The 26,935-nt window shown below is 46.4% G+C and overlaps 1 protein-coding gene across 5 annotated transcripts in view; it reads left to right on the plus strand.

Annotated features, from left to right (window-relative positions):
- The window catches only part of MYO10 (myosin X), a 230,219-nt gene that overhangs the window by 113,687 nt on the left and 89,597 nt on the right, over positions 1-26,935 (plus strand). For all 5 annotated transcript variants that reach the window (XM_045441547.1, XM_045441556.1, XM_045441574.1 and 2 more), the window contains 7 exons: positions 2,111-2,298; positions 14,943-15,077; positions 17,185-17,309; positions 18,027-18,040; positions 18,157-18,241; positions 18,835-18,938; positions 25,949-26,078. In XM_045441547.1, coding sequence (XP_045297503.1) covers positions 2,111-2,298; positions 14,943-15,077; positions 17,185-17,309; positions 18,027-18,040; positions 18,157-18,241; positions 18,835-18,938; positions 25,949-26,078 — 781 coding nt within the window. The remainder of the gene's footprint in view (positions 1-2,110; positions 2,299-14,942; positions 15,078-17,184; positions 17,310-18,026; positions 18,041-18,156; positions 18,242-18,834; positions 18,939-25,948; positions 26,079-26,935) is intronic.

The following is a 26,935-nucleotide window of genomic DNA, read 5'->3' on the forward strand; positions in this document are numbered from 1 at the left end:
CTCTTTAGGCTCTGCTGAGCGTTACAGGGGCCCCGTGTGGTGGTCAGCTCCGGAGGTCCTAACAAAGTATCACTGAGGGGGCAGCTTAAACGGACACTGATCTTCTCACCGTTCTGGGGGCTGGAGGTCCTAGGTCAAGGTGTTGGCAGGGTTGGCTTCTTCCGAGGGCTCCTTCCTCGGCTTGCAGACAGCTGCCTTCTGTGTCCTCACATGGTCTTTGTCTGTGCACACACATCTGGTGTTTCTTTGAGCATGTACCCTTCCTCCTGAAAGGATGCCAGTCCCGTTGGATAGGACCTGCCCTAACAGCTTCGTTTCAGTTTCATCATCTCTTTAGAGGCCTTCGCTTCAAGCACGGTCCCCTTCCGAGGTGTTAGGGGTCAAGGCTTCACCGCAGGAATTTTGGAGGCTCCCGTGCAGCCCCGAAGGCTCCACGAAGCACTTGGCACAGGGCCCGTGCTCCGTAAAAGGTAGTGGTGGTGACTGGGGTCTGCTTCTACCCCTCTGTCTGCTGCTTCAGCCGTGTCTGTGCCGGGAAGCCCGATAACCGCACTCCATTAGCGTTCCTGGCAGGAATACAAGCGGATGGTTTTGTGCATGTGAAGGAGGCAGCAGGCCTCACATTTTAATGGTCGTGGCCTCGGCTTTGCTGCTCTGAAGAGCTTGATTCATTTCTAGCTTGGGTTTTGTTCCAGAAGGGTTAAGATTGTCCGGCATCTGAGTCCCAGATCACTTATTCAGCACCAGTATTTTCAAAACGGTCTTGGTTTTTAAAAGTTACGGTTAAGGGGTCCCTGGGTAGCTCGGTCAGTTAAGTGACCCACCCTTGATTTTGGCCCAGGACGTGGTCTCGCGGTTCATGTGATCGAGCTCCGCGTCGGGCTCTGTGCTGACAGCACGGAGCCTGCTTGGGATTCTCTCTCTCCCTCTCTCTCTGCACCCCCAACTCATGCATGTGTATGCTCTCTCTCTCTCTCTAAATAAACATTTTAAAAAGGTATGGTTAAATATGCATGACATACAATTTGCCATTTTGACTTAAAAAAAAAGTCTTTTGGGGCGCCTGGGTGGCGCAGTCGGTTAAGCGTCCGACTTCAGCCAGGTCACGATCTCGCGGTCTGTGAGTTCGAGCCCCGCATCAGGCTCTGGGCTGATGGCTCAGAGCCTGGAGGCTGTTTCCGATTCTGTGTCTCCCTCTCTCTCTGCCCCTCCCCCGTTCATGCTCTGTCTCTCTCTGTCCCAAAAATAAATAAACGTTGAAAAAAAAAAAATTAAAAAAAAAAAAAGTCTTTTTAAAAAAAAAATTTTTTTTTAATGTTTATTTTTGAGAGAGAGACAGAGAGACAGAGCGCAAACAGGGGAGGGGCAGAGAGAGAGGGAGACACAGAATCCGAAGCAGGCTCCAGGCTCCGAGCTGTCAGCACAGAGCCCGACGCGGGGCTCGAACCCATGAACCGTGAGATCGTGACCTGAGCTGAAATCGGACACTTAACCGACTGAGCCACCCAGGCACCCCCATGTCGACTGTTTTTAAGGGAACAATTCGGTGCTTTAAATGCATTTGCAATGCTGTGTGACTATAACCTCTGTCTGTCTCTAGAATCTTCTTACTATCTCAAACAGAAACTCTGCACCCATTAAACAGTTAACTCTCCATTCCCCTCTCCCCCAGCCCCTCGGTGTCTCTCTAGTTCTTTAACCCCGCTGTTTCCTGATAGACACCCAACGGGAAAGAAGATGGGAGTGGACAGTCCTCTGTGCCTGGGACAGGGGAGCAGGGATTTGGGCCTCCGGTTTGCCTTTCACTGTGAGTCCTCTTTCAAATGGCTCCCTTTGTCTGTACAGGATGCCAAGGTTTTATCCCAGAGGCGTCTAGGAAACGTGTGCAGAGGGGAACCCCGTCTTTCCCCTTCACGGACCCTCAGGTGGCTTCCGGGAAAGCCCAGGACGGGTGGCTTTGGGGAGTTGTGGCCGCCCTCCCCTTCCGAGTGTGGACCAGCACGGAGCCGCATCCAGACTCTTCTGTCTCTGCCCCAGCGCGCACCCCCTGGCCCCCCAGCGCCCCGTATAACCTGGCGTTCCTCTGTCTCCCCCTCCCGTGTGCTTGCAGACCTACATCGGCTCCATCATTGCCTCTGTGAACCCCTACAAGACCATCGCTGGCCTGTATGAGCGTGCCACCATGGAGCGCTACAGCAAATGCCACCTGGGGGAGCTGCCCCCCCACGTCTTCGCCGTCGCCAACGAGTGCTACCGCTGCCTGTGGAAGCGTCACGACAACCAGTGTGTCCTCATCAGGTAACCCGTCCCCCGTGAGGCCGGCGGAGGGACGGGAAGGGGACCCCCCGGAGAGCTGGTGCCTCCGCCGGCCCCCAGAGCACAAAACCTGCTCAGAACGTTCATGAGAAACAGGCCTACGAGGTGCCTCAGTTTCTCCGGTGGAGTTTTCTCTTTTGAGTGGCTTGATCCCTACGGCCTTCAAAAGACCCAGGCTCGCTTAGAAAAAAAAAAGCAAGACATACCAAAGTTGTTCACTCTGGGCCTCAGAAGAATTACTCCCTTCTTTTTCTTTTTCTTTCTTTTTTTTTTTTTTTTCACTACTTGCCTTAATTATTCTCTGGTTTATTCCATTGTGGCATGATCCTTTTATACATTTAAGAAAACGCGTAATTCTTTCAAATTTAAAAAGTTACAGGTATGCTAGAGTGAGAATGTATATTTGAGCAAGAGGTCTTTCTTTGTCTGATTTGATAAGGTTGCACAGAATTGCCCAAATTGAAGAACTTTAATGATTCTGCACTGGGTGTTCCTGAAGTGTACCTTTGAATTCGCGACAGAAAAGGCACTTGCCGTGTGTGTGCTGAGGGAATGATGGAAGGACGTGTTTATTTCCCTTTTTCTGGCAACGGAATAGGGTCTTGACATCTCTGTTTCAGCCAAGTTGTACTCATTTCTTAAACTACCAAAAGACCCACTGTCACAACCGATCACTAGGAACTGTCTCAAAAAGCAATAGAGTACATTTCCTTAAACATATTTCTTGAGGCGCCTGGGTGGCTCAGTCGGTTAAGCGTCCGACTTCAGCTCAGGTCATGGTCTCACGGTTCGTGAGTTCGAGCCCCGTGTCGGGCTCTGTGCCGACAGCTCGGAGCCTAGAGCCTGCTTCGGATTCTGTGTCTCCGTCTCTCTCTCTGCCCCTCCCCTGCGTGTGTGTGTGTGCGTGCGCGCTCTCTCTCTCTCTCTCTCTCTCTCAAAAATACACATTAAGACAGGTATTTCTTAATTTTTACTAACTAATTCAGATTGGCCTCATCACTTAAACTCTAGGGACATCCAATTGGATCTTTCTATTCCTTATAACACCCCGGGACGATATTCGCAGCAGATGTGCTGAGCCTCCCTGCCAGTGAGGTTTCCGTGCAGTTACCGAAGCCTGGATTCTTTCCTGCTTCCGGGCCTGCATTCACGGAGCACGGCCGTCACTGAGAACCTGTGGTGTACCAAAACGGCTGGTGTGAAAGATAGTGGCTTCTGTTTTTGGTGACTTTTAGTCCCAACTTGTGGCTAAAGAAGTCTATTATTTCAAGCGGGAAGGACAAGGCCGTTTGGATTTGGAGGAGATGTTCAATGAGACCCTCCTTTCCCCCTGCGGATTTCTGATTCCATGGAAGTGAGACCGATGGGGAGCCATATGCTAACTTTAGACTTGCAGCCAGTGGGGCTGGCTAACACCGCAGCCCCAGATGAGATGGAACCCCCTGATCCAGATACAGGGCAGGTCAGCGGTGGCCACGGTCACGATCACTGCAGGAAGCCAGTTCCCTGACCACCCCACCCCCCCTCTTCCCCCGCCCCCGGCTCACCTGTCAGGGAAGCCGTCCTTGCTCCTGTAGGGAGGAAAGGGGGAGCGTAGGGGCACGGGGAAGGGAACCGGGGGGCCCCCAGCCGAGGACATTTGGGAGACACAGCGTCCCACGCGGTATGTGTTTGGGGATGAATGTGCCCGCGGGGTTTGAAGGCTGGCTGTGAGGTGGACGCCGGGCAGGAACTTTTCAGACATCAACTCACTGAAACCTTCCGACGGCCCTTTGGTGCGTGTGGCTGTTCTGTGGTATTTGCAGGCGCCACACGCAGAAAACTGCTTGAGGGATTGTATTCTTCTGACCGTTTTCACCCGTTGGCCTTGTGCCACGGGTCCTTGCTTTTTGTAACAGGTCAGAATTTATACCACTAGAACAGCAGAACGTTGCCTTCCTCTTCCTCGTTCGACTTCACTCTCTGCCTCTTGTGGGGGAGGGAAGCATCCGGGCAGATACACTCTCTTGGCTTTATCACTTTTATGGTGCTCACGTCCTGGGCGGTGCAAGTAACTTGGATAGAGGGCCTACCCATTTCGTTAGGGGAGCAAATATGAATCGTTATGACTTGAGGCTAATCGAAATGACGCTATTCGGGGTGCCTGGGTGGCTCAGTCGGTTAAGCGGCTGACTTCAGCTCCGGTCACGATCTCGCGGTCCGTGGGTTCGAGCCCCGCATCGGGCTCTGTGCTGACAGCTCAGAGCCTGGAGCCTGTTTCAGATTCTGTGTCTCCCTCTCTCTCATCCTCCCCTGTTCATGCTCTGTCTTTCCCTGTTTAAAAAATAAATAAAATGTTAAAAAAAAATTTTTTTTTAAAAAAGGAATGACACTATTCAGTGTATTTTTTTTAAAAAGGGAGGGGGCTTTCAAGGGTCCCATTGCCAGTAAAGGAACTTGCCCTGTGACTGCAAGCACATTGTTTGAAGCCTCTTCCAGATGACTTCAGCAAGGCTCAGAACTTAGACTTTAAGATCACCATTTCAGCCTGCAGAAAATAATTTAATAAGATGAACAGAAAGGAAGAAAACATCTATTTTAAGAAGATTGAATGGTTTTCCATATTCAGGTACCTAACTATTTGCCACTGATAATGGCCTGTGTTACCCACTTTCATTGGAAAAACATGAGAGGATCCCTTGTCTGTCGCTTACTTGCTCGACAGAGCAGCTTAGGAAGAAAGTGAAAAATCAAATGAGATCATTGTGTGTGTGTGTGTGTGTAATAAAACGGAAAGCGGTTGGCATTTTCACGCCCAAGACTGTGGTATTTAAAATAAGGGGGGAGGTAGAGGGTGAGTGGATCCCGGCTAGAAAGCTCTCATTGTGAAATACTGATGTGAACGGAGTAACTGTATTTATCTAAATTAACTCGGGAAGTGGAGTCTTTAAGAATAGAGTTCTCATTAAAATGTGTCTTGTTTAATCTCTCCAGTTTTTTTTTTTTTTTTTTTTTTTTTTAATGGGGATGGGCGCTGTGGGAATTTACAGAAAAGTGAGTATAAAAATACAAATTGCAGGTGACTGTATGTAGCCCTGTGTAGATTTCCTCAGGCGTGATCTGCCCCCTGGTGGATACAATGTGTTTTACTACTTTGAAAACCTTTTCTCATGCGATCCCTTAAAATCAGAAAGTAGGCCTGTTTGGAATTAGGACTTCAGACATCGATTATTCCCTCATTTCACGAGCCTGGGTCCCTTGGCCAAGGTCCCTATCTCTTTGGTGGCAAGCTGAGTCTCTGGGCTTCTAGCCCAAGCCTCTCGTGTTGGTTTTACTTAGAAGGTTGTTACCTCTCCTAAGCTCTAATGTTTGCCTTTTTGTGCACATTTAAGCAAATGCTTACGCTATTATAGTTTTTAAAATATCAATCTATGTTTGAAACTTGAGAATTTTTCTGTTTTTTTTCATCTAGCTGGCAAGATCAGCATTTGATTTTGTTTGATCTGGTACATTCTACGTTGACCTCAGTTTCTCACACCTTGATTGGACAGGCAGGGTTTAGTTTATCAGGGCCTATCAGGATACATGACCTTTTCAGGTGTGTCGTGTAAGTCAGGCCTGTGCCTGATTCATCCATGAACCTCACTGTCCGTGTGTCTGGTAGAGGGCCAGCATTCAACCGGGGTGTCCAGAGTGGCTGGGTTTAGGACCTTTGCTTCCTTTGCATGTTTGGTGTTCCAAAACTGGAGCGATTTCTTTTCCATTCTGGAATGATAATTAAGTGTTCCATCTTTTTCTGTTTCTAGTGATGTACTTAGAAATGATGGGGTTGGAACAGTGAACAAAACTTGTGTCCTGGATTAGAAGGGCACCAACCTGGGGCGCCTGGGTGGCTCAGTCGGTTAAGTGTCTGACTTCCGCTCAGGTCATGATCTCATGGTCCCTGAGTTCAAGCCCTGCGTCGGGCTCTGTGCTGATGGCTCAGAGCCTGGAGTCATCTTCGGATTCTGTGTCTCCCTCTCTCTCTTTGGCCCCTTCCCCTGCGCATGCTTGTGCTCTCTCTCTCTCTCTCTCTCTCTCTCTCAAAAAATAACATTAAAATATTTTTTTAAAAGGCACCAACCTGAATTAGGCGTGAGGCATGCATGCCTCGTGCTCATGTAATATGGCAGGTTGCTGTGCTAGAATTTGGGGATTAAGAAAAAATGAAATAAAATCCAATCGTTGCCTTCAGGAACTTCTCCTCTGATGGGAAGAAACTGATAGAGCTAAGTAATTTCAATATAGGCTACCAAAAGCTCTACTAGAAATGTGTCCATGGTCGCTCAGAGAGGAGGTGGTAGGTCCTCAGGAAGGAACTCGGTCAGTGCTTCATGGAGAAAAGGGTGTATGGTTATGAGTCAGAGAATGTGTGGGAATATGGCCAGCATGAAGGAAAGGAAGGGCACAGAAGCGCTTGTAAAAGCATCGATGTTTGGACCAACAAGGGTAGTTAGGAAGTGGAAAGTAGCCCATGAGGCTGTGGGGTTTGCTGAGGGACACGAAGGGCTGGGGTTGGAAAGGCAAGGAAAGGGAATTGAAAGACACGTGCGTGCGTCATCCCCAGGCAAGCCCAAGAGGACTTTCCGTGGGGACACTGAGGCTCTGTGCTGTTAAGTGACTTTCCAGAGGCCTCAGCTGTGAGCAGTAGACCCAGGATTGAGCTCCAGTCTCCCCGTGTCATTTTAGAACGGACTCCTCCTTGCTGGTGCAGGACACGTGTTCAGGGCTTTGTCCTGCTTGCGGAGACCCGTGCGCTGAATCCCATGTAGGTGGACACTTGCCTGAGTCCTCTGGCAAGCAAGGGAGTGACTGACGTAGATCTCGAGAGCATCGTGTGAATTAAGAATTTGATTCACACAGGACTGAGAATGTTTGCCAGGTGTCCACAAAGTGTTCTACAAGGAGCCACGAGTATATACTTCAAGCGTCATGAGTCGGTCTTGTTACAACTACTCGACTCTGCCCTTTGAGGACGAGAACACTCACAAGCTGGTCTGTGTTCCAATAAAACTTTATTTATAAAAACAGGCAGCAGAGCGGATCTGGGGCCATAGTTTGTGGGCACCAGGGCAGGTCTCTGGGAGACTAGTCTGTGTGGGTGGGTAAAGGGCCTTGTTCACACCAAGGGGCCCTTTCCTTCATGTGGGTTCAGAATCCCTCCTCTCTGCTTTCTTGCGGGCTTTGCTCTCTGTCTTTGGGCCTCCCTGCCCCTGATTCTCTGACTTCTCCTTTTCTACTGGATCCTTGGCATTTCTAGTACGTTCCGTCCTTTAAAAAAATATATTCACCTTTGGTTCCGTATCGCCCTTAGGCCACACACCTCCCCCACTCCTTCCATGGTGCGCCATCATTGTGGGTCGCTTCCTTGTTCCCTGGGGCTCCCCAGTCATCCCCCACCAGCTCCTCTTCCGTCAACCTTTCCGTCTCCGGGTGTGCAGGACTCCCTGGCCTCAGACCCCTCCCCCCTCCCCCCTCCCCCGCAAGTTTCTCCTCTGAGTTCCAGATGTATGTCCAAATGCCTCTGAGGTCCCATCACAGAGATGGCTCATGGGCATCTCAGAGCACGTCCTACATTCATCCGAAGCTTCTCCCAGACACGTGTCCCTCCTCTCCTGTTCTCATGCTCAGCAGGTGGACTCCATGCCACCGGGTCACAAGCCTGAGGTCAAGAAGTCCTTCTTGGAACTAGAAGTTCTCCTCCACATGCCCCCTCCCGCCCCCCCATTAAGGTAAAATCGGACACAGTAAAGCACCCCGATCTCGCGGAGACTGCTTCCTGGGTTTTGCCAGCTGTGCAGGCCTGTGTCGCAACACTAGGATCATCCCCCTGGCAAGCTCCCCGGGCTCTCAGGAGTCCTTCCCTGCATGTCGCTGTCCCTTACCACCCTCCTGACCGGGGCTGTCCGTGTCGTTCCACCCCCACCCCCCACCATCTTTCCCGGGGCCGCTCACTTCTCGTCTCCGCCGCCCCCTCTCTTAACTCCCCTTCTGTCCCCACGTCTGTCTCCCTGCGTCCTCTCCGGCCTCCCTCCATGCATTCACCACACTCCATACTCTGCACAGAGCGATTCTTTAAAACCATGAACTTGGTCATGACCGCCTCCTGCTCAAAAAACTGTCTTGTGACTTTGATTCTGCCTATGAAAACTTCTCAAAGCTTTTATTATGGCCTGTGAGGCCCCCATATCAGTGATTGGGGTTATTTTTCTTTTCTTTCTTTCTTTCTTTCTTTCTTTCTTTCTTTCTTTTTTTTTTTTTTTGTTGTTGTTTTCATAGTTTTTTGTTTCGCTTTCAGCAGGCTGAGCTCATGTTGGTTCTGGGAGAACACGTGTTCTCTGAAGCCCATGTTTGTGTCAGCAGTCATGTTGGCACCAAGGGTTAGGACCGTAATTGCCATGGGCTGGTGAGAAAAATGTAGGACTGGATGTGTAAGCGATGTGTTTGCTTTTCGTGGAGGTAGAATAACATCGTAATCGCTGTACGAGTCGCTGTTGTACGGCAGCTAGAAGAAAGGAACAAGGTGGAAGAAACGAGTCACCACGCCGCCCGTGGTGGAAGAAAGACACCAGGCTCCGCACCCAGGGAGTGAGACCGTCACGCTACAAAGCAGTGACGCTAACCAGTAGGTTAGAATTAGTCCTGTTCCGGGCGCCTGGGTGGCGCAGTCGGTTAAGCGTCTGACTTCAGCCAGGTCACGATCTCGCGGTCCGGGAGTTCGAGCCCCGCGTCGGGCTCTGGGCTGATGGCTCAGAGCCTGGAGCCTGTTTCCGATTCTGTGTCTCCCTCTCTCTCTGCCCCTCCCCCGTTCATGCTCTGTCTCTCTCTGTCCCAAAAATAAATAAACGTTGAAAAAAAAAATTAAAAAAAAAAAAAAGAATTAGTCCTGTTCATTTGGATTTTTTTTTTTTTTTGGCGTTCTACTTTTGCTTGTATTCTTTTTTTTTTTTTTGATTTAACTTTATTTTTTATTTCTTAAGATGTACATCCAAATTAGTTAGTATATAGTGAAGCAATGATTTCAGTAGATTCCTTATGCCCCTTACCCGTTTAGCCCATCCCCCCTCCCACCACCCCTCCAGCAACCCTCAGTTCGCTCTCCATATTTATGAGTCTCTTCTGTTTTGTCCCCCTCCCTGGTTTTATATTATTTTTGTTTCCCTTCCCTTATGTCCGTCTGTTTTGTCTCTTAAAGTCCTCATAGGAGGGAAGTCATGTGATTTTTGTCTTTCTCTGACTAATTTCACTTAGCATAATACCCTCCAGTTCCACCCACGTAGTTGCAAATGGCAAGATTTCATTCTTTTTGATTGCCAAGTAATACTCCATTGTATATATATACCACATCTTCTTTATCCATTCATCCACCGATAGACATTTGGGCTCTTTATATACTTTGGCTATTCTCGATAGTGCGGCTATAAACATTGGGGTGCGTATGCCCCTTCGAAACAGCACACCTGTATCCCTTGGATAAATGCCTAGTAGTGCCATTGCTGGGTCGTAGGGTAGTTCTATTTTTAGTTTTTTGAGGAACCTCCATCCTGTTTTCCAGAGTGGCTGCACCAGCTTGCATTCCCACCAACAACGCAAAAGAGATCTCTTTCTCCGCATCCTTGCCAACATCTGTTGTTGCCTGAGCTGTTCATGTGAGCCATTCTGACAGGTGTGAGGTGATATCTCACTGTGGTTTTGATTTGCATTTCCCTGATGATGAGTGATGTGGAGCATTTTTTCATGTGTCGGTTGGCCGTCTGGATGTCTTCTTTGGAGAAGTATTACTTTCGCTTGTATTCTTAAGTTTGACTTTCTAGTTCTGTGATTACGGTTTGCAAGGACGGAAGGGGATATCTAGTTCTGGGTATCGCTGTGCTGTAATATACGTGTTCTGTCGTACTCTCCACATTACCTAGCAGTAACTCAGTTCTGAGACGGTCTACCTGGAGATGATGTCTCATCCCACAGGTTAAGGGCTCAGTCCCCCAAGACTGCCGTCTCCGTGTTCCCCACCCCCCACTTCAGGTACCAGTCACAATTCCGAGTTGTCACCTGTGCTGCTGATTCGCGGGGCTATAGATTGGAGGTTCCAACGGATCCACTCCTTTGTTTGATTAATTTGCTAGAGTGGCTCACAGAACTCAGGAAACCAGTTTCCTTACTGGATTACCGGTTTATTATAAAAGGATATGACTCAGAAAGAGCTGGAAGACATGGGTAGGATGAGATCTGGGGAAAAGGCCATCGGCTTCCCTCCAAGGGTTCACCAATCCGGAAGCTGCCGGAACAGCATCTCCCACCCCCATTTTCGTGGATTTCTATGCCAGCTTCATCACCTAGGCATGAATGATTAAATCACTGACTATGGGTATTGAATTCAATCTCTTGCCCCTCTCCCCTCCCCGAAGGCCAGTGGTGAGGGGAGGAATTGAAAGTCCCAACCTTCTAATTCTGTTATTGGCTCTCCTGGCAACCAGCCCCACCCAGTCTTTGGTTACCTGGGTGCTTTCCAAAAGTCACCTCATTAACATAACAAATGACATCTTCATTGCTGTCATCATTTAGGAAATTCCAAGTGTGTTAGGAGCTCTGTCAGAAAGGAGGATGAGGACCCAATATATATTATAATAAATAATCACACTATCACATGTATTTAGCATGTATATTATATGCTGCATAGATAATAATGATGGTTAACTTGAAAATGTCTGGATTGGGGATGATTGGTGATCTTCCTCACCACCCTACTCCCTTATTTAATGTTTGTTTGTTTCTTTAGAGAAAGAGTGAATAAGGAGGGGGGCGGGGGAGAGAATCCCAAGCAGGCTCCCTGCCGTCAGCCCAGAGCTTGACAGAAGGCTCGAACTCACAAACCTGTGAGATCACGACTGGAGCTGAAATCAAGAGTCAGACACTTACCCAGCGGAGCCACCCAGGCGCCCCTCTATTAAAAGAACTACTTGACGGGACAGCAGTGACCTCTCAGTGGGGCCCTACTGTCCTCCCTTCAGTCCCCTGGACTTTGGCCCTGCTGGCTGCTTTTCCTTCCTCCAGGGCACTGAGCAGGGTCCTCCCGTGGGTCTCCCCGCTCTCCCTTCAATTTTCACCCACTTGTCTCCCGTGCATGTTTTCATTTTTTGGTCTCCCTATCAGTGTGCTGCCCGACCCTCCTGCTCCCCCCAAAAAGGTCTTTACTGAGCCCTTACCGTCCACCTAAACCTGAACTTTCCTGTCCTCTGGGACACTTGTGACTCCTTGCTTGGTGTCTTTGTGCTGCTAGATCACAGACAGACTGTGCCATTTCGCGCATCCGTGCTTTGTGAGCCCTGAGTGCAGCCTGACACGTAGCAGGTGCGCAGATGTTTAAGGAGGGAAGGAATTACCTGCAGAGATGCTCTTCCTCCATTGCTTCGAAGATTACCTTGGTTTGACCCTCAGTAAACTTTTCACGTCACAGGCAGGGGCGGGAGGAGGAGGAGGAGGGAGAAGTGCAGGAGGGGGGGAGTGTTCCTTAAAGGTGTATGACCCACGGAGAGTCCTGTCACCTTGTGATCAGGTTACCTTTACTCCCTGCCTTGTTCAGGTAACACTTCCGTGCTCCATATATGGTAGCCCCCCGCCCCCCCCCCCCCCCCCCCCCCCCCCCCCCCCGTCCCCTCCTGCTCCGGTCCTCTCTGAATTTTGTGAAACTGCTTTCAAGAGTAGCAGTTCCCAAACCTGGCCTCATGGTAGAATCCTCTGGAAATTTTTATTTTTTTTTTTAATTTTAATTTTTTTTTAACTTTATTTATTTTGAGAGAGACAGAGTGCAAGTGGGGAAGGGGGAGGGAGAGAGGGAGACAGAGAATCCCAAGTCGGCTCCACGCTGCCAGCGCAGAGCCCGACGCGGGGCTCAAACCCACGAGACCGGGAGATCATGACCTGAGCTGAAACCAAGAGTCGGACGCGTCACCGACTGAGCCACCCAGGCGCCCCTGGAAATTTTTAAAAGATACCGACAGTTGAGTTCTACGCCTTACGGTTCAGGTTAGAGGTGTATTAGGTGTTTCTGATGTGCAACCAAGTTTGAGAACTGTGGTCACAGAGCACCGTTCAAGTCAGAGTTTTATTTTGTTTCAAGATTTAATTCTGTGCCAAAAAAGATGTACTTAAAGAAGGTGCTTGAAAAAAGTATGCTAGAGTGAGAAAAAAAATGTGACCGCAGATTGCTATAGATCGATATCCATGACTGGTTCGTGGCAATGAGAGTCTTGGGTTTTCTTCTCTTTGACCAGGTCTTGCTCTTGAATTTGAACCGTATCTGCTCTGTGATCGAATCTTTAACATGTTATATTTGTCAGGGTAAGCTAATGGCTGTAACAAACAGCCCCCCCCCCAAATCTCAGGAACATTACACAGGTTTACTCCTTGCTTATTTTGCAGCCCCACAAGGGAAGGTAAGAGACTTGACTTTATTCTGCGTGTCATTTTGTTTAGAGATGTGTCAACCCTGAGGGCACCCAGGTGGTGGGCAAAGAATGGAGGACAAAGAAATGCATTTGGGGAACACGTGACATCATTTCTGTCTCATACGTTTTAACTAGAGAACTTGGTTTTTTAAGTTCTGTGTGTGTGTGTGTGTGTGTGTGTGTGTGTAATAGAGTCAACAACTAGATAGATGTATATACATATATTTTCAAATGCCAAGCATTACTTAAATCTCTTCTGCAGTTTTTCTCTCTTAGTTTATGTCATTCATTCAGTGCTTGACTGCCGAATGCCCTGTGTGTGCCAGACCCTGGTCTAGACAGGTGCCGGTGACGTGAAGATGTGTGTACTAGCAAGATTCTCGTTGTTGGTAACAGAAAACCCAGCCGAAGTTGCCCCAACTCAGATAACACCGGGCAGGGCAGTTTCGGGTCTGGGGATTCAGCCACGCCTGCCGGGCCTTCTCTGATTTTCTTGGCTTTTGCTTTATTGTCCCAAGATAGGTGTGGATTCCCAGGTACTGTCTGCAGCTGGGGGGGGGGGGGGGTCTCTGCCTGGTGTCTCTTGTGTGTACACAAAGCCCCCCATGAGCCCTTAGCATGCTCGATGTGAAGTCTCTCCGGCCGGAGTCCTCGCACCTGCCCGTGATCTACCCTGTCACTTGCAGAGGGAACGGTGTTACTGAGAGTTGCCTAGACCAGTGTAGATTCCCCGTGGGTCTGTGGGACCCAGCCGGACGTGGCTGTTGTCATCTCTGAGTCACTCCCTTTCCTTTATTACGTGTGGTTAATCATTTCCCATTTCAGCAAAATTCCTCTTGCGTTACTTCCCAGATCGTGGCACTCAACGAGGGCAGCTTTCTCAGGACCACGCGGAGCTCATCCGTGTATCTCGCCCACTTAGCAGTTATGAAGGCGCTGCCTTGATATATTGTTGGTGTTGCTCTTCTGTTGCTTAGACCTTTAGTTGACTTTTCTTATAAGTTCCCTGCCTTTGGCTACTTCTGTTCTCCCCAAAGTACCGGACATGGTGCCTTACACAAAATTGAGTTTCTCCTTTTAAATCCCTGATCTCCATGCCTGCTTGTCCATATCCGGCGGGGCTGAGCTTGTCCGGGACGTGACCACCAGCAACAGCTGATCTCCCGAGAGCCCTTGCGCTCCTTCTGGGGCATTACCTCCAGAGCTGTGTTCCTTCCAGGCCACTCGATGAGCTTAGTCTTCGCCGTCTGTCTCCTGTCTCCGGCGGTTGGCTCTGAGCCATCAAACTGGATCCTGTGGGCTCTCTCTCTCTCTCTCTCTGCCACCTCTGATCTCAGTGCAGCTGACCCAACCAGAATCCTGCCCCCCGTGGGTCTTCCCGAGCTCATCTGGCCCTGGTGCCCAACTCTTTCCCTTTCCTCTCCGTGGGACTCATGTTTGCCGGTCTGTTAAGGTGCAACTTGAACCTTGTTTACTGCTCTCACCGGCCTCCCCTCTCCGTGTGCTGCTGCGTTCCCTGGCCCTTAATTGTCACGAAAGCGTGATCTCTGCAGGATGTCGAACCCAGACCTGGCGTCACATCCTGGCTCGGACGCTTAGCCGCTGCCTCCCTCGTAGGACTGTTGCGAAAGCGATGATAAAATGATTCACTGTGGGTCGAGTACCTGTGGGGTACCCTTGTCCCCTTCAATCATATTTATGAATAATTGCATTTTTACGCCTATTTATCTGCCTGCTTTCAGTTCCCCAGAATGACGTTGTTAGTGTGCCTGTTCATGTAACGAGCACTTAATACCAGAGGTGCTGTGGAGATGGCTGGGGACGCTCGAGTGACCAAAGCAGAGATCCTTGCTCATTTCAGGGCCTCTCTGGAAGGATAGGTGCCTTCCAGCCTCTTACCTTAACTTAGTGGGGGTGGTTCCGTTTACCCCCGACGCCACAGAGGCCTTTGCAAGTGCCAGAAACGGTGTGGCCAGAGCTTTCACTGCCCTTCAGCTTGCCTCGTGGGACCGACATTTCGACCTCCGTTTTCCCGCCTCCCAACAGGTGTTCTGTGGACAAACTGGAGGGATGTGGGTCACACTGAGTTTCGTTTCTCTTTTTGGTTTTTTGTTTGTTTCTCCTTGTAATTAGAAGCCCAAGCTTGTGCGTTTTGTTTTGCAGCGGCGAAAGTGGGGCAGGGAAAACCGAAAGCACCAAATTGATCCTCAAGTTTTTATCGGTCATCAGTCAACAGTCTCTGGAACTATCCTTAAAAGAGAAGACATCCTGTGTCGAACAAGCTATCCTCGAAAGCAGGTATGTCAGGATCACGTTCCTTCTTTCAGATAAATAGGATTTACTGTCCTCCCTGTTGGCGAATTTAAGGACGAGTTAGAATCAGTGGGTCTGTTTTCTCTTTTTCTTCTCTTTTACAATTCCTCGAGAAGTCCCAGTATGCACATAGCAGTTTCCAATAACCTGACCTGTCTCCCCCCCTGCCCCCGTCCCCACCCCTGGGCCAGGTTGGAGGTGGTGACTGAGTGATTGGGAGGAACGTTCCGTAGCCTCCTCTTATAGTGAGCCCTCGACTCGCTTTTGTGGAGGCCTTGTGATTGGGCAGAAATTTCAGCCTCTGGCCACTGTGTAACAGAGGACTTAGCACAGCGATGAGGGAGCCTCTGCTCAACATCCAGCCCTGTGGAGGCACCATGTTGGCAAGATGGCATTTTTAAAAAATTTGTTTAACGTTTATTTATTGTTGAGAGACAGAGCATGAGCATGGGAGGGGAAACGAGAGGGAGAGACACAGAATCCGAAGCAGGCTCCAGGCTCCGAGCTGTCAGCACAGGGTCCAACGCGGGGCTCGAACTCGCAAACCGCGAGATCGTGACCTGAGCCGAAGTCTGACGCTCAACCGACTGAGCCACCCAGGCGCCCCAAGATGGCATTTTTGTAGCCTCCCACGTGGCAGAAGGTCACTGAGACCTTTGATGGCAGCGAGCCTTTGAAAGAGGGCTGTGTGGGGAGGTATCCTCTGAATTATTATTTTATTTGTTTATGTTTATTATTGAGAGAGGGAGAGAGAGAAAGAGTGTGAGTGGGGGAGGGACAGAGTGAGAGGGACACACAGAATCCAAAGCAGGCTCCAGGCTCTGAGCTGTTAGCACAGAGCCCCAGGCGGGGCTCAAACCCACAGACTACAAGATCATGACCTGAGCTGAAGTTGGACACTTAACCTACTGAACCACCAGGCGCCCCTGCATTTTTATTTTAAATATGCACTTGCCAAACATCTGATTTGTGCCTTATAAGATTTTAGAACCAATAAGGACTTTACAGATTCTATTACTTAGAATTTAGTCCCAGGGTCAGCACACTACAGCCCGATGCCCATAACCTGTGGCCTGTTTTTGTTTTAGCATTCATACGCTTTTTTCCGTTGTCGTAAAATATACATAACGTTTATAACTTTAAACATTTTTCTTCAGCGTGCAGCTTAGTGGTGTTAAAGTGCATTCATGTTGTGCAGCCATCACCGCCATCCATCTTCAGAACATTTTCATCTTCCTGCAGCCTGTTTTGTAAATAAAGTTTTATTGGAACACAGACACGCTCATTTGTTTCTCTATTGCTGATAACTGCTTTCAAGCTGCAGTGGCAGAACTGAGTGCGTGCAACAGAGACCACAGGCCCCTAAAAGATCTATTACCTGGTTCTTGACAGAAAGTTTGCCTCCTCCAGACTGGTCTGACCCCATTTTACAGGGGGAGAAGACGCAAAGAAGTTACTGATAAATGAGTTGCTCCAGGACACACAACAGATGGGTGAAATGCCCAGGACTGGGACTTCTTCAGTTGCCAAAATTTAAGTGGGGGTCTTCTCCTGCACGATCCCTGGCTTATGTACATAAGCCCAAGTTAATTTGTGCGAGATCGGACCGTAGCGACTCCCTGAGCTCCAGTATGCTGCGCCTGCACGAGCTGTAAGATCTCTCGTTCAAAATGATGAGGATCATAAACCCATTTCGGCAGGGGCTTTGGAAAGCTGGCTCTTCTGTAAATAAACCTAGTCACTGTGGGTCCCGTTGCTTTCAGATCTGTCTCGCAGTTGAATATTTAGACAATTCGTGAGGAATGCTCTTGCGGTTTTTAGATCTACCCTAATTAACACTTGCTGTGGTCCTCGCGTCTTCTTTTAAAATTTTTCTTTTATGGAGTATAATGACGTACCATGTCCCGTTAGTTGCGTATATCATAGTGATTAGGTTTTCTGCGCGTGATGAGATGATCCCCGCGGTAAGTGTCCTTACCGGCTGTCACCATGCGCGGGTATTGTGATATTACCGACATAGAGCCGGTGTGCCGAAATTGACATCTCGTGACTTGTTTATTTGATAACAAAGCTGTCCTCACTTCTATCACAGCCCCATCATGGAAGCTTTCGGCAACGCGAAGACCGTGTACAACAACAACTCCAGTCGCTTTGGGAAGTTTGTTCAGCTGAACATCTGCCAGAAGGGGAATATTCAGGGCGGGAGAATTGTAGATTGTATCCTGTTTCTTGTGGTTCTTGTTTTGAGTATTTGACTCTGTGAAAGGACGAACTGTTCTTGGTTACCACAAGGGCAGTTAAAGAATGTGACACATTCCAGGTTTTGCTGTAATATTACCCTGTTGGACCTAGTAATTATTCTAGGAGAACCATCTTTCTTTCGGAAACTTCGATACTGTCTGTAATCAGGAAAATTGGAATCCTCATCAAGCGTCAGGTTTTTTTGTTTGGAATGAATTCTGTCAAATAGTGTGGCACCTCCGAGGAGGTCACGTGTCCTGTTTGAATTGGATTTAGGTGAAATAGCCTATGCTTTGTAGGCTTGGCTCTTGGCACTGGAGGTCTCTGTGTCAAAGAGCAGGGATTTGTTTTTATTTTATTTTATTTTTTTAATGTTTATTTTTGAGAGAGAGGGAGAGGGAGAGACAGAGTGCAAGTGGGGGAGGTACAGAGAGAGAGGGAGACCCAGAATCTGAAGCAGGCTCCAGGCTCTGAGCTGTCAGCACAGACAGAGCCCAACTTGGGGCTCGAACTGACAAACCTCGAGACCATAACCGGAGCCGAAGTCGGCCGCTTGACCTGCTGAGCCACCTAGGTGCCCAAAGAGCAGGGATTTGTCATTATTTGGGTCACAAAGGCTAGAAAATTGAAGGGTAATTGAGCATGTGATCTCCTTGTTTTGTTCCTTGACTTGCCATTGCTTTTCGCATGAAGATTTATTAGAAAAAGTAAGTAAACATTTAATTCACATTTTCTTCTGTAGTAATGATCTTTGGAAATTACTGGTTTGTGCTCATTAAACAGAGGAAACCTCTCTGAGTCGAAATCTGATTTCTCTCCACAGAACCGAGTAGTAAGGCAAAACCCCGGGGAAAGGAATTATCACATATTCTATGCACTGCTGGCAGGGCTAGAACATGAACAGAGAGGTGAGTGGTGGGAGACCGGCGGGAAACACCGACTAGCAACTTATCTTCCCTTGAAAAGCCGTCAGTAAATGCAAAAACTCTCTTTGGGCTTTGTTGGTATTCCATCGATTGAAACAAAACGTGGGAGAGACAGGCCAAAAGATGCTGAGTTCATTTTAGAGCCAAATAATGTAGGGGGGAAATCATCAAAAGGGAAGTCTTAAATGTCTTGTTTGTTTTTGGAATCTTGAGACTTTTCCGACTTGTACAATATTGATGAGAAACTATATAACGCCTCGTAACTGGTTTACTCTTAAACCACACCCAAATAAAGCTGATTTCTAAACATTTGGTTTTTAAGAGAGAACAGCCAAGACAGGGTCCTCATCAGTTATTTTTTAAATAACATTTTCTATCACGCCATCTAATTTAATGAAATTCTTTTTGCTTTCTCTAGGTGATGATTCAGAACTCTGTATTTTAATAGGGGGCTGTTAGCATAGAATTATTTATGTATTTTATCTTTTGAAGTTACAAAGTGAAAACTCTCTTGGACTCTGTCTTATCCTGGCCAGTCAAGTACTGATACTCCATTTTTCGTTGTCTTTTTGCAGAAGAATTTTATTTATCTGTGCCAGAAAACTACCACTACTTGAGTCAGTCTGGATGTGTAGAAGACAAGACAATCAGTGACCAGGAATCCTTTAGGGAAGTGATTGTAAGTTACGTTGTTCTTTTGCCTTCTTAAGAGCGACAACCCCCTAGAAAAATAAGTGACACGTTCCATTTTCTGTTTCAAACAATATTTTGTTCATGAAGTAATTACATTTGCACCGCTGTGCGAGAACAGGTGCTTGCTTCTTGTTCCCACTCATGCTAAAGACTGTTCCAGACTGGAAGAGAATCCTCTTTCTTGAGAAGTTGGGTGAATGAATGTGACATTCAGGACAGATGGGAGGTTGACTTGGAACAGTCTACTAAAAATAAAAAAATCATAGGCTTGACGTTGGATCATGCCAAGCTTTCTTTTTTGACCTTACAAATATATATATAATATATCATATTAAATATGTGTATATTATATGTGTGTGTGTAGTTTTGTAATAACCATTTCCATGGCTAAAAACAAATCTCAACCATTAGACCAAGTAACTGTTAGGATCTTGTTTGTTTCTCTGCAAGAATAGTCACCTTACAACTCTGAGGTGTGGATAAGTGAGCGTCTTGTAGTTTTCTGATATCACAAGGACTTGTTATACGGTGACAACATTCAGGAAGCCTGGTTGTGGAGCTTTATTAACAGCCCCACCTGATTGAGAGTGGCCGGTCGGTTTTGCTGATGTGGTTCTTCCAGAAATGCCAGAGTCACTGCTGTAGTAGCTGGAGACAGTGGATCGAGGGTGGATTCACCATTGTCAGTGCAGCTGACATCGAGCACTTACCGTAGGGACTTCCCCAGGCCATCTCTCTCACTGCTCTGAACCCTGAGGGTTGGAATCCCGGCTGTCTGCACCCGGGGAGGTTGGTGACCAGCCTAACCACATCTCTCTCATTGCTCTGAACCCTGAGGGTAGGAATCCCGGGTCTGCGACCCGGGGAGGTTGGTGACCAGCCTAACCACACACGGGGAGGTTGGTGACCAGCCTAACCACACACGGTACCTAATAGAGCTGGTGTGGAAAGTTTAAGTCCAAAGACTCTAAACCACAAGGCAGGTCGGTGGTACCTGCTTTTGTCTGTCAGGTTCTTATCTTTACAGCTGTCAACGCTTCTCTCTTCACTATCCCCATTTACTCTTCTAGATTCGTCATAAAAATGCCTTGTGGAATGAAACCAGGGTATTTTTTTTTAAGTGAATGTGTATCATAACATCATTTTTTCACGTCTTAAGTTGAAAATGAAATTAAAAACAGGATTGGCTCTACTATCAGGATCATCTTCCCTCTGTGGGTCTTTTATCTGTCATTTATAATGCAGGGGGCAGGGGGGCTTGGACTTCTTTTGCCCAGTCTCCTCTCTTGAACCTGTTTACAAAAAAAGCCCCCTGCTGAGGGTGCCTTTTTGCTGTGTAGGCTGGACAGCAGGGGATTTGGCTCTGTGAATTGGATTTTCCAAAATGTGCTTTAAGTATTTTAAATTTTCTTTCCCGGTTTCATTTGGCCCCTGGATTTGTCACTACTCAGACTTCATCCCGTTTCAGTTCGTTTATTATTGTCTTTACTGTGTGTTCGAATAAATATAAAAACTCATTCTTATTTTTGGTGAAGAAAGACTTCTCTTGGGATTTTTTTTTTTTTTTTTTCCTGTTTTCTTCTTCTTTCTTGAAGCTGGAGAACCATGCTTTGTGATAAAAGGACGTTGTGGCAGAAGACAGATAATTACCCAAGAATGGCAGGTCTTGTACTGATTAGCTCGCTGGCCACTAGGGTGCACTGGGCATCAGTCCTCCCCTTGTTCTGGAAGTGCCCCTGAGAAGTTACTCCCATGGCTTTCCTCTGCTTTCCTCTGGGGGCTTCGTTTTCTGATTGAGAATCGTTTGTTCTTTTTGTTAACTACTGGTAAACTTCTGAGGCTTGCCCTGCCTTCCGTGATTGCTGGCTCCTACTCTTTATTTGAAAGAGTAGGTTTTGGCCTTTAAAATCTGATCTTACGATGGAAAGATCATCTAGAAAGGAAGAAAAATTTGTACGTGAAATTGACAGAGAGGTACACAACAAGCTTACAAGTGTTCCATTTATGTATTTACAAGTATTCAATTTTATATATTTACGTTGTGATTACTTTTTAGTGTCAACCTACCAGAAATGTAAATGAAAACTTAGCTGCTAGTAAGTAAAATCAGGAACATATAATTTTTACTATTATTTAACCTTCTGGAAGTTCTAAGCAATGCAGTCAGAGAAGAAAAACGATGTGCACCTTTTCAGAAAGGAGGAAAAATTCTCTTTTCTATAGCTAAACCTGCAAGAATCACAAATTGGGGAATGGCTTAAATAATTTGTTATATTGGTAAAATAAGATCCATTACAGCAAGCAAAACATGTTCAAGTATATTCAATTACATGGAAAATTTATTTTAAACCTGAGAAAGATAAGCTGCAACACTAGATAATCCTTTCATTTAAAAAACATTTTATGTATAATTTGATATATGATAATTCATATAGTAATTACGTGTGCAGAAAGAAGGCTGAGACAGAAATATACAAAAAATGTTCTCTCGTGAGGCAGAATTCTACAGTTTTATTTTATCATTCTGTGTTATATATTTACAGTAAATAGGCTGCCTTTTATGATTACCTAGTTATGATTATATTCCTAGAATCGTCATTTCTGTAATATGGGAATATAATCGTAAGTATCCTATCAATGCCGGCCAGCCCACTATTCTGCCTTAGGCAGCACTCTGTAACCAGGAGTGACACAGGAATGGTTAAAAACTCCCCCAGGCATGCATGCTCTCTCTCTCTCTCTCTCTCTCTCTCTCTGAAACAAATTTTTTTTAAATAAAAAATAAATTGGTATCTTCATATTTCAATTTCATGAAGCTTTTTTCCCAGAGGTTTTTGGACCAAAGGAAGGAAAGGAACCACATTCCATTAAGCCTGAAGGACATTTGTTTGCACAATATGTTGAAATGTTCATGGAGGGAAATTGTTTCTGTGAATTCTGTATGAAAATACCATTTCTGGTGTTCATTCTTAGCTACTAAAAAAAAAATGATCCATCAACTTTAATGTCCGTATACTCTGGCAATAGGACCTTTTAAGAATTTTCTTTATTTTACTGAGAATTTGCTTTATGTATTTTTAGAGTTTATCATTGCCACCACTTGGCATGAATATAAATGAGTGCCTGTAAAGTATCATGGGAGCTATAGGGGACCTGTTTGTTTTTTTTCCCCCCTGGGGCAGACTCTGTGTTTCATAACCATTTGTTTATGCAGCCTTTCAAGTTGCCCTAGAAATTGCTTAGATGCAAGCTATTTCAAGTCAATGAGAGCAACTAATTTATTGTATTGCCTGCATTTGGCCCACCAGAATGGGGGCGGATGAAATGTGTGAGAAATAACAGGAGTCTTTGGGTGATAATCTTTTCAGATTCTCTTATGCCACAAATGTTGAATATTTTTAGAGTGCTTGGCTGCGGACCAGGACTGGACCCAGCCTTACTGGATATATCCATGGGTTTTTGGTTGTTTTGAGCCCATGTATGTGTATACATAAATTCATTCCACATGAGTCCAATTTTATGAAGGCGGACTTTATACCTCAATTTTGCCAAACATGAAAACTTCAGTCTCTTTCAGTGGTAGAGAACTTGGGAGCATAAGCAAATTTATATTATAAAATAACATAATATTGCCTCATAGAGCGTTACATGATAAATTATGATTTTTTTAAGATTTCATTTTTAAGTAATCTCTGCATCCAACGTGGGGCTTGAACTTACAACCCCAAGATCAAGAGTCACATGCTCTACTGACTGAGCCAGTCAGACTCCCCATGGTAAATTATTATCAGATTGCTTATTTGGAACTTACTGTGGCCAGAATAGTCTCCACTTCCACCATTCCAGTGGCACCATTTGTCCAAGATTCATCTGTGGCCCCTTTGCCTTCCGGAATGGCGTCTCCGCACCTCACAGCCAACTGCCTGAGACCCGGAGTGGATATACCTTTTGGCATCTGAAATTTGCCCCTCTTTTCTATTCATTTCCAGGGTGATGAGCCTGGCTTCCTTTGTTTCTTCATGGTTGGGACCAGATCACATATTTGTCATCCCCCCACCCCCAACCCCCAGTTTCCCAAACACCTGTTTTTCTATGTGCCTAATAAGGACGTTACTGAAAATATTCTGTGTAATTTTTTGCCAGTTTCGTAACTAAATTGCTGTTCAGTGCTTCTGAACTATCCTGAGAATTTCCCAGCATGGTTTTTTGAGTCTTGAGCCCTACTGCTGAGAAAATAAGATCACCTCTTGCCAAAGGGGTGGAGATTGTGACTAAAAAGATTTTAAACAAGACAATAGGACACAAGTAAAGGGTCTTGCCAGTAATTTTAGCATGCATGTCCACATTACTGGTAATGGGTTGCACCCATTAAATGACCCCATAGTATGATTAATATATTTATTCCTTATCACCACGCTCCTGACTCACTTAGGGTTAGATTGCAAGTAGTCAAATTTATTAATACCGTAAGCACATTTGATTCATTTGCTTTCATGTCTCCATGTATAACTTCTGTATGTATTTTAGGAACTTCAAGAATTTTTTCATGGGGCATCTCTCGATATTTTTCATTTGATAGCTTGACATTTTGTGCTACTGCAAACTTAGTATTTTTAAAGTCTTACTTCCTCTTAGTGTTATATAGACTCCAAGTAGTTGATTTAAACAATGAAGACTTACGTTTCCATATCGTTCTATGATCTAAGAATTTTTATAAGTTAGTGTTGAATAGGTCTTATTAATATAGGAGGATAACTTTAACCATGAAGATGGAAAATACTAACTTTAGCACAGTGGAGGTGCTTTATAATTATTTTGCTGTTTAGTTTGGTTCTTACCACCTTTTCAAGAGGCTTGAGAATAAGAAATTATTTGTATTCCTTAACTGTCATTCCTTTAACTTTTAGGATAAGTGAATTTGAATAATTTTCCATATGTTTCTTTTTAATGGATAAGCACTTGACTAATCGTTTTTATTCTTTGTGTCAATTTCTGTTTGCACCCATGAAATGAGTCTTCTCACCCCTGAGTAAATAGTTTCTCTTAACGTGTTAAGATTACACCGTGGGGGATATCTTACAGAACTTCTTTTCTGTTGAGATTTTCTTTGTAGTAAATTTCTAGCATTGAAGTTATGGAAGATAATGCAGGAGACTGCGTTTTCTTTTTATGTCTTTAGAAAGTAATAGCATCTGGCTGGATAATAAGTTCGTGAACTCTGTGTTCATGGGGCCTGATTTTGAATCTTGGCTGGGTAGCCCTGTGAGAGTTACTTAACCTCTCTGAACACTCGACAGTTACGCACATTTGTGGCCAACACAGTGCTACCATAGAGTCTCGTTTTCCCAAAAGATTATATTAACTTGTGTACTGGTGATCGGTGCATAAATGTGCCAGTTTCACCAGTTTTAGGTTTCACATCCACAAGTTTTTGGCTAATTTAATAGAAGTTATTATCCTGCATTTGCTCCAATAAGAAATGCCTGTTGCGTTGTTTTGCTCATGTGTCTTTTATTACAGCTTAAGTGATGGCTCCTTCCCTTATAATTTTTAAATTTTCCTGCCTATTGTTGTTGCCCTTTGTTTTCCCTTTATTGTCTTCTCCTTAAGAAGAAGTTAAACTTCTCACATTTTTAAATCTCTGGCTGTTTCCTTGTCTAATTTCTGTTGCTTCAAAATGGCGCGTGGTTTCCTTCCTGGTCTCCCAAAGTGATTGTCGTTGTCGTGGTTATTATGTTGTGGGTCCGATGTAACCCTTGGTGGGTTATTTTCGTCAGTGTGGCCAACAGTTCTGTCCTCAGTTGGGGGCGAGGGGTGGTTTCTTCTTGAAAAGCACGTGGCTTCTATTTTTTTTTTTTCAACGTTTATTTATTTTTTTGGGGGGACAGAGAGAGACAGAGCATGAACGGGGGAGGGGCAGAGAGAGAGGGAGACACAGAATCGGAAACAGGCTCCAGGCTCTGAGCCATCAGCCCAGAGCCCGACGCGGGGCTCGAACTCCCGGACCGCGAGATCGTGACCTGGCTGAAGTCGGACGCTTAACCGACTGCGCCACCCAGGCGCCCCAAGCATGTGGCTTCTAAATCACACTAGAAAATGAGCACGTCTTGGGTGGGATTCAGAAGATGCCTGGCTTCCGCTGTCAGGATACTTGTATTTGGGGACAGACCTCGTCTCCTGTAGTCGCTGGTGTGTTTTTCTCCATTCATCTGTTCCATGAGGATCCATTATAAAAGGAGCAGAGACTCTCCTGTCTACAGAGTTCCTAAGAAAGAATTTTATTCCCCCGATTTGGGTCCCTGCTGCATTTAACCGTCAAGGGAAGGCTCCAGAGTTTACGCTGGAGCAGCCCCATGAAGTCTCACCCTCACCCCACCAGTTCATGTGGAAGAAAATAAATGTTCCGTTATGCGTCAGTATCTACAGATAAAGCATTTCCTTGTCACCGTCATTACTGTGACTCTCTGAGGTGATTCTGCTGTGACATAACTGGGAAGCCTCTACGGATAGTATCTCATTTTTCCCCATTGGTGGGGTGAGCACTCCACATTCTACGGTTCTTTTTTCTTAATGTTTTTTTAATTTCAATGTTTGTTTAACGTTTAAATATTTAGTTAGAAAGCGTGAGCAGGGGAGGGGCAGAGAGAGAGAGAAGAGAGGGAGAGTCCCAGGCAGGCTCTGCGTGGCCGTTGTAGAGCCCGACGCGGGGCCACGTCGCTCGTACTGTGAGATCGTGTCCTGAGCCGAAATCAAGAGCCGGGCGCTCAACCCACTGAGCCACCCCAGGAGCCCCTGCGGTTCTTTCCTAACATCACGTTATTTTCTGTGTGGCTCTGCGAGGTCTTTATCCCTTGAAATTGAGGGCCCGTGAGTCTGTTTCCTGTTTTCTTGCCTGTAGAACAGTACCTGACACTTTTATTGAGCGGTGAGGTTTTCATTTTCTTTAGTGTGGGGAAAACACCCGCAAAAAAATTGAACACGGTTACTGTCTTTCAGACGGCGATGGAAGTCATGCAGTTCAGCAAGGAAGAAGTTCGGGAAGTTTTGAGGTTGCTTGCTGGTGTATTACATCTTGGGAACATAGAATTTATCACGGCTGGTGGGGCCCAGGTGTCCTTCAAAACGGGTAAGATGACCCCTGCCTTCCTCCCTTCCTCCCTTCCTTGGCTTTTTCCTCCTAGGGAACTTGGACCTGAAGCATTTACTATCCGCCCTTTTGCAGAAAGGGCTTTCTGAGCCCGAGAGAGAACTTTGTATTTGATGCGAATGATCAGCCGAGAAAGGGTCCAAGCATCTAAGAAGGGATTGCTGGGTGGCGTGGTGGCTGTGTTCTCATTCTTACCAAGAAAAGAGGAAAATGGACCCGGTAAAGAAATGGGAGCAACCAGGATGGCTGTAGGATGAATGTTACGGGGTCAGGGGCGTAGTGTCGCTGTAGTTTTTCGTAGTTCTCGAGTGGTGACGCAGTGTAATGGTGAACACTGTTTTCAAGCGTGACCGCTTGGCTCAGGGTCCAGCTCTGCCGTAGGCCGGTTCCTTGGGTTATAACGTGTCCCCTCAACACCACTGACGTCTGGTCTATAAAGTGCGGCCGTGTTGTCAAGATTAAACGAGCGAATATGCACATCGCAACGTCAGTAGTCACTTTCCAGAAGTAGTCGATGTGTTTACTCTTGAGACTTTCCTGATGGAAGCCACGTGTGAGGGCACAAGGGCTGGGGGGGGCAGATGAGTTAAAGTATGAAGTGGCCTTAGATGAGGCCAGAGCTGTAGGTCAGCAGTTCTCATGCGTTTGGTCCCAGAGCTTCTCAATCATCTTCAAACCATAGAGGACTCCCCAGGGCGTTTTCCTTTATGTGGGTCATGTCTGTTCATGTTATCGCATTAGAAATAAAAACTGAGATGTTTTTGAAAATTAATTGTGCAATCACCATCAGAAGCCCCTTGCATATTGAAATAAATAGTGTGTTTTTATTCAAAAGA

This window comes from Leopardus geoffroyi, chromosome A1 (assembly GCF_018350155.1).
Source record: "Leopardus geoffroyi isolate Oge1 chromosome A1, O.geoffroyi_Oge1_pat1.0, whole genome shotgun sequence".
Lineage (NCBI taxonomy): Eukaryota > Metazoa > Chordata > Mammalia > Carnivora > Felidae > Leopardus > Leopardus geoffroyi.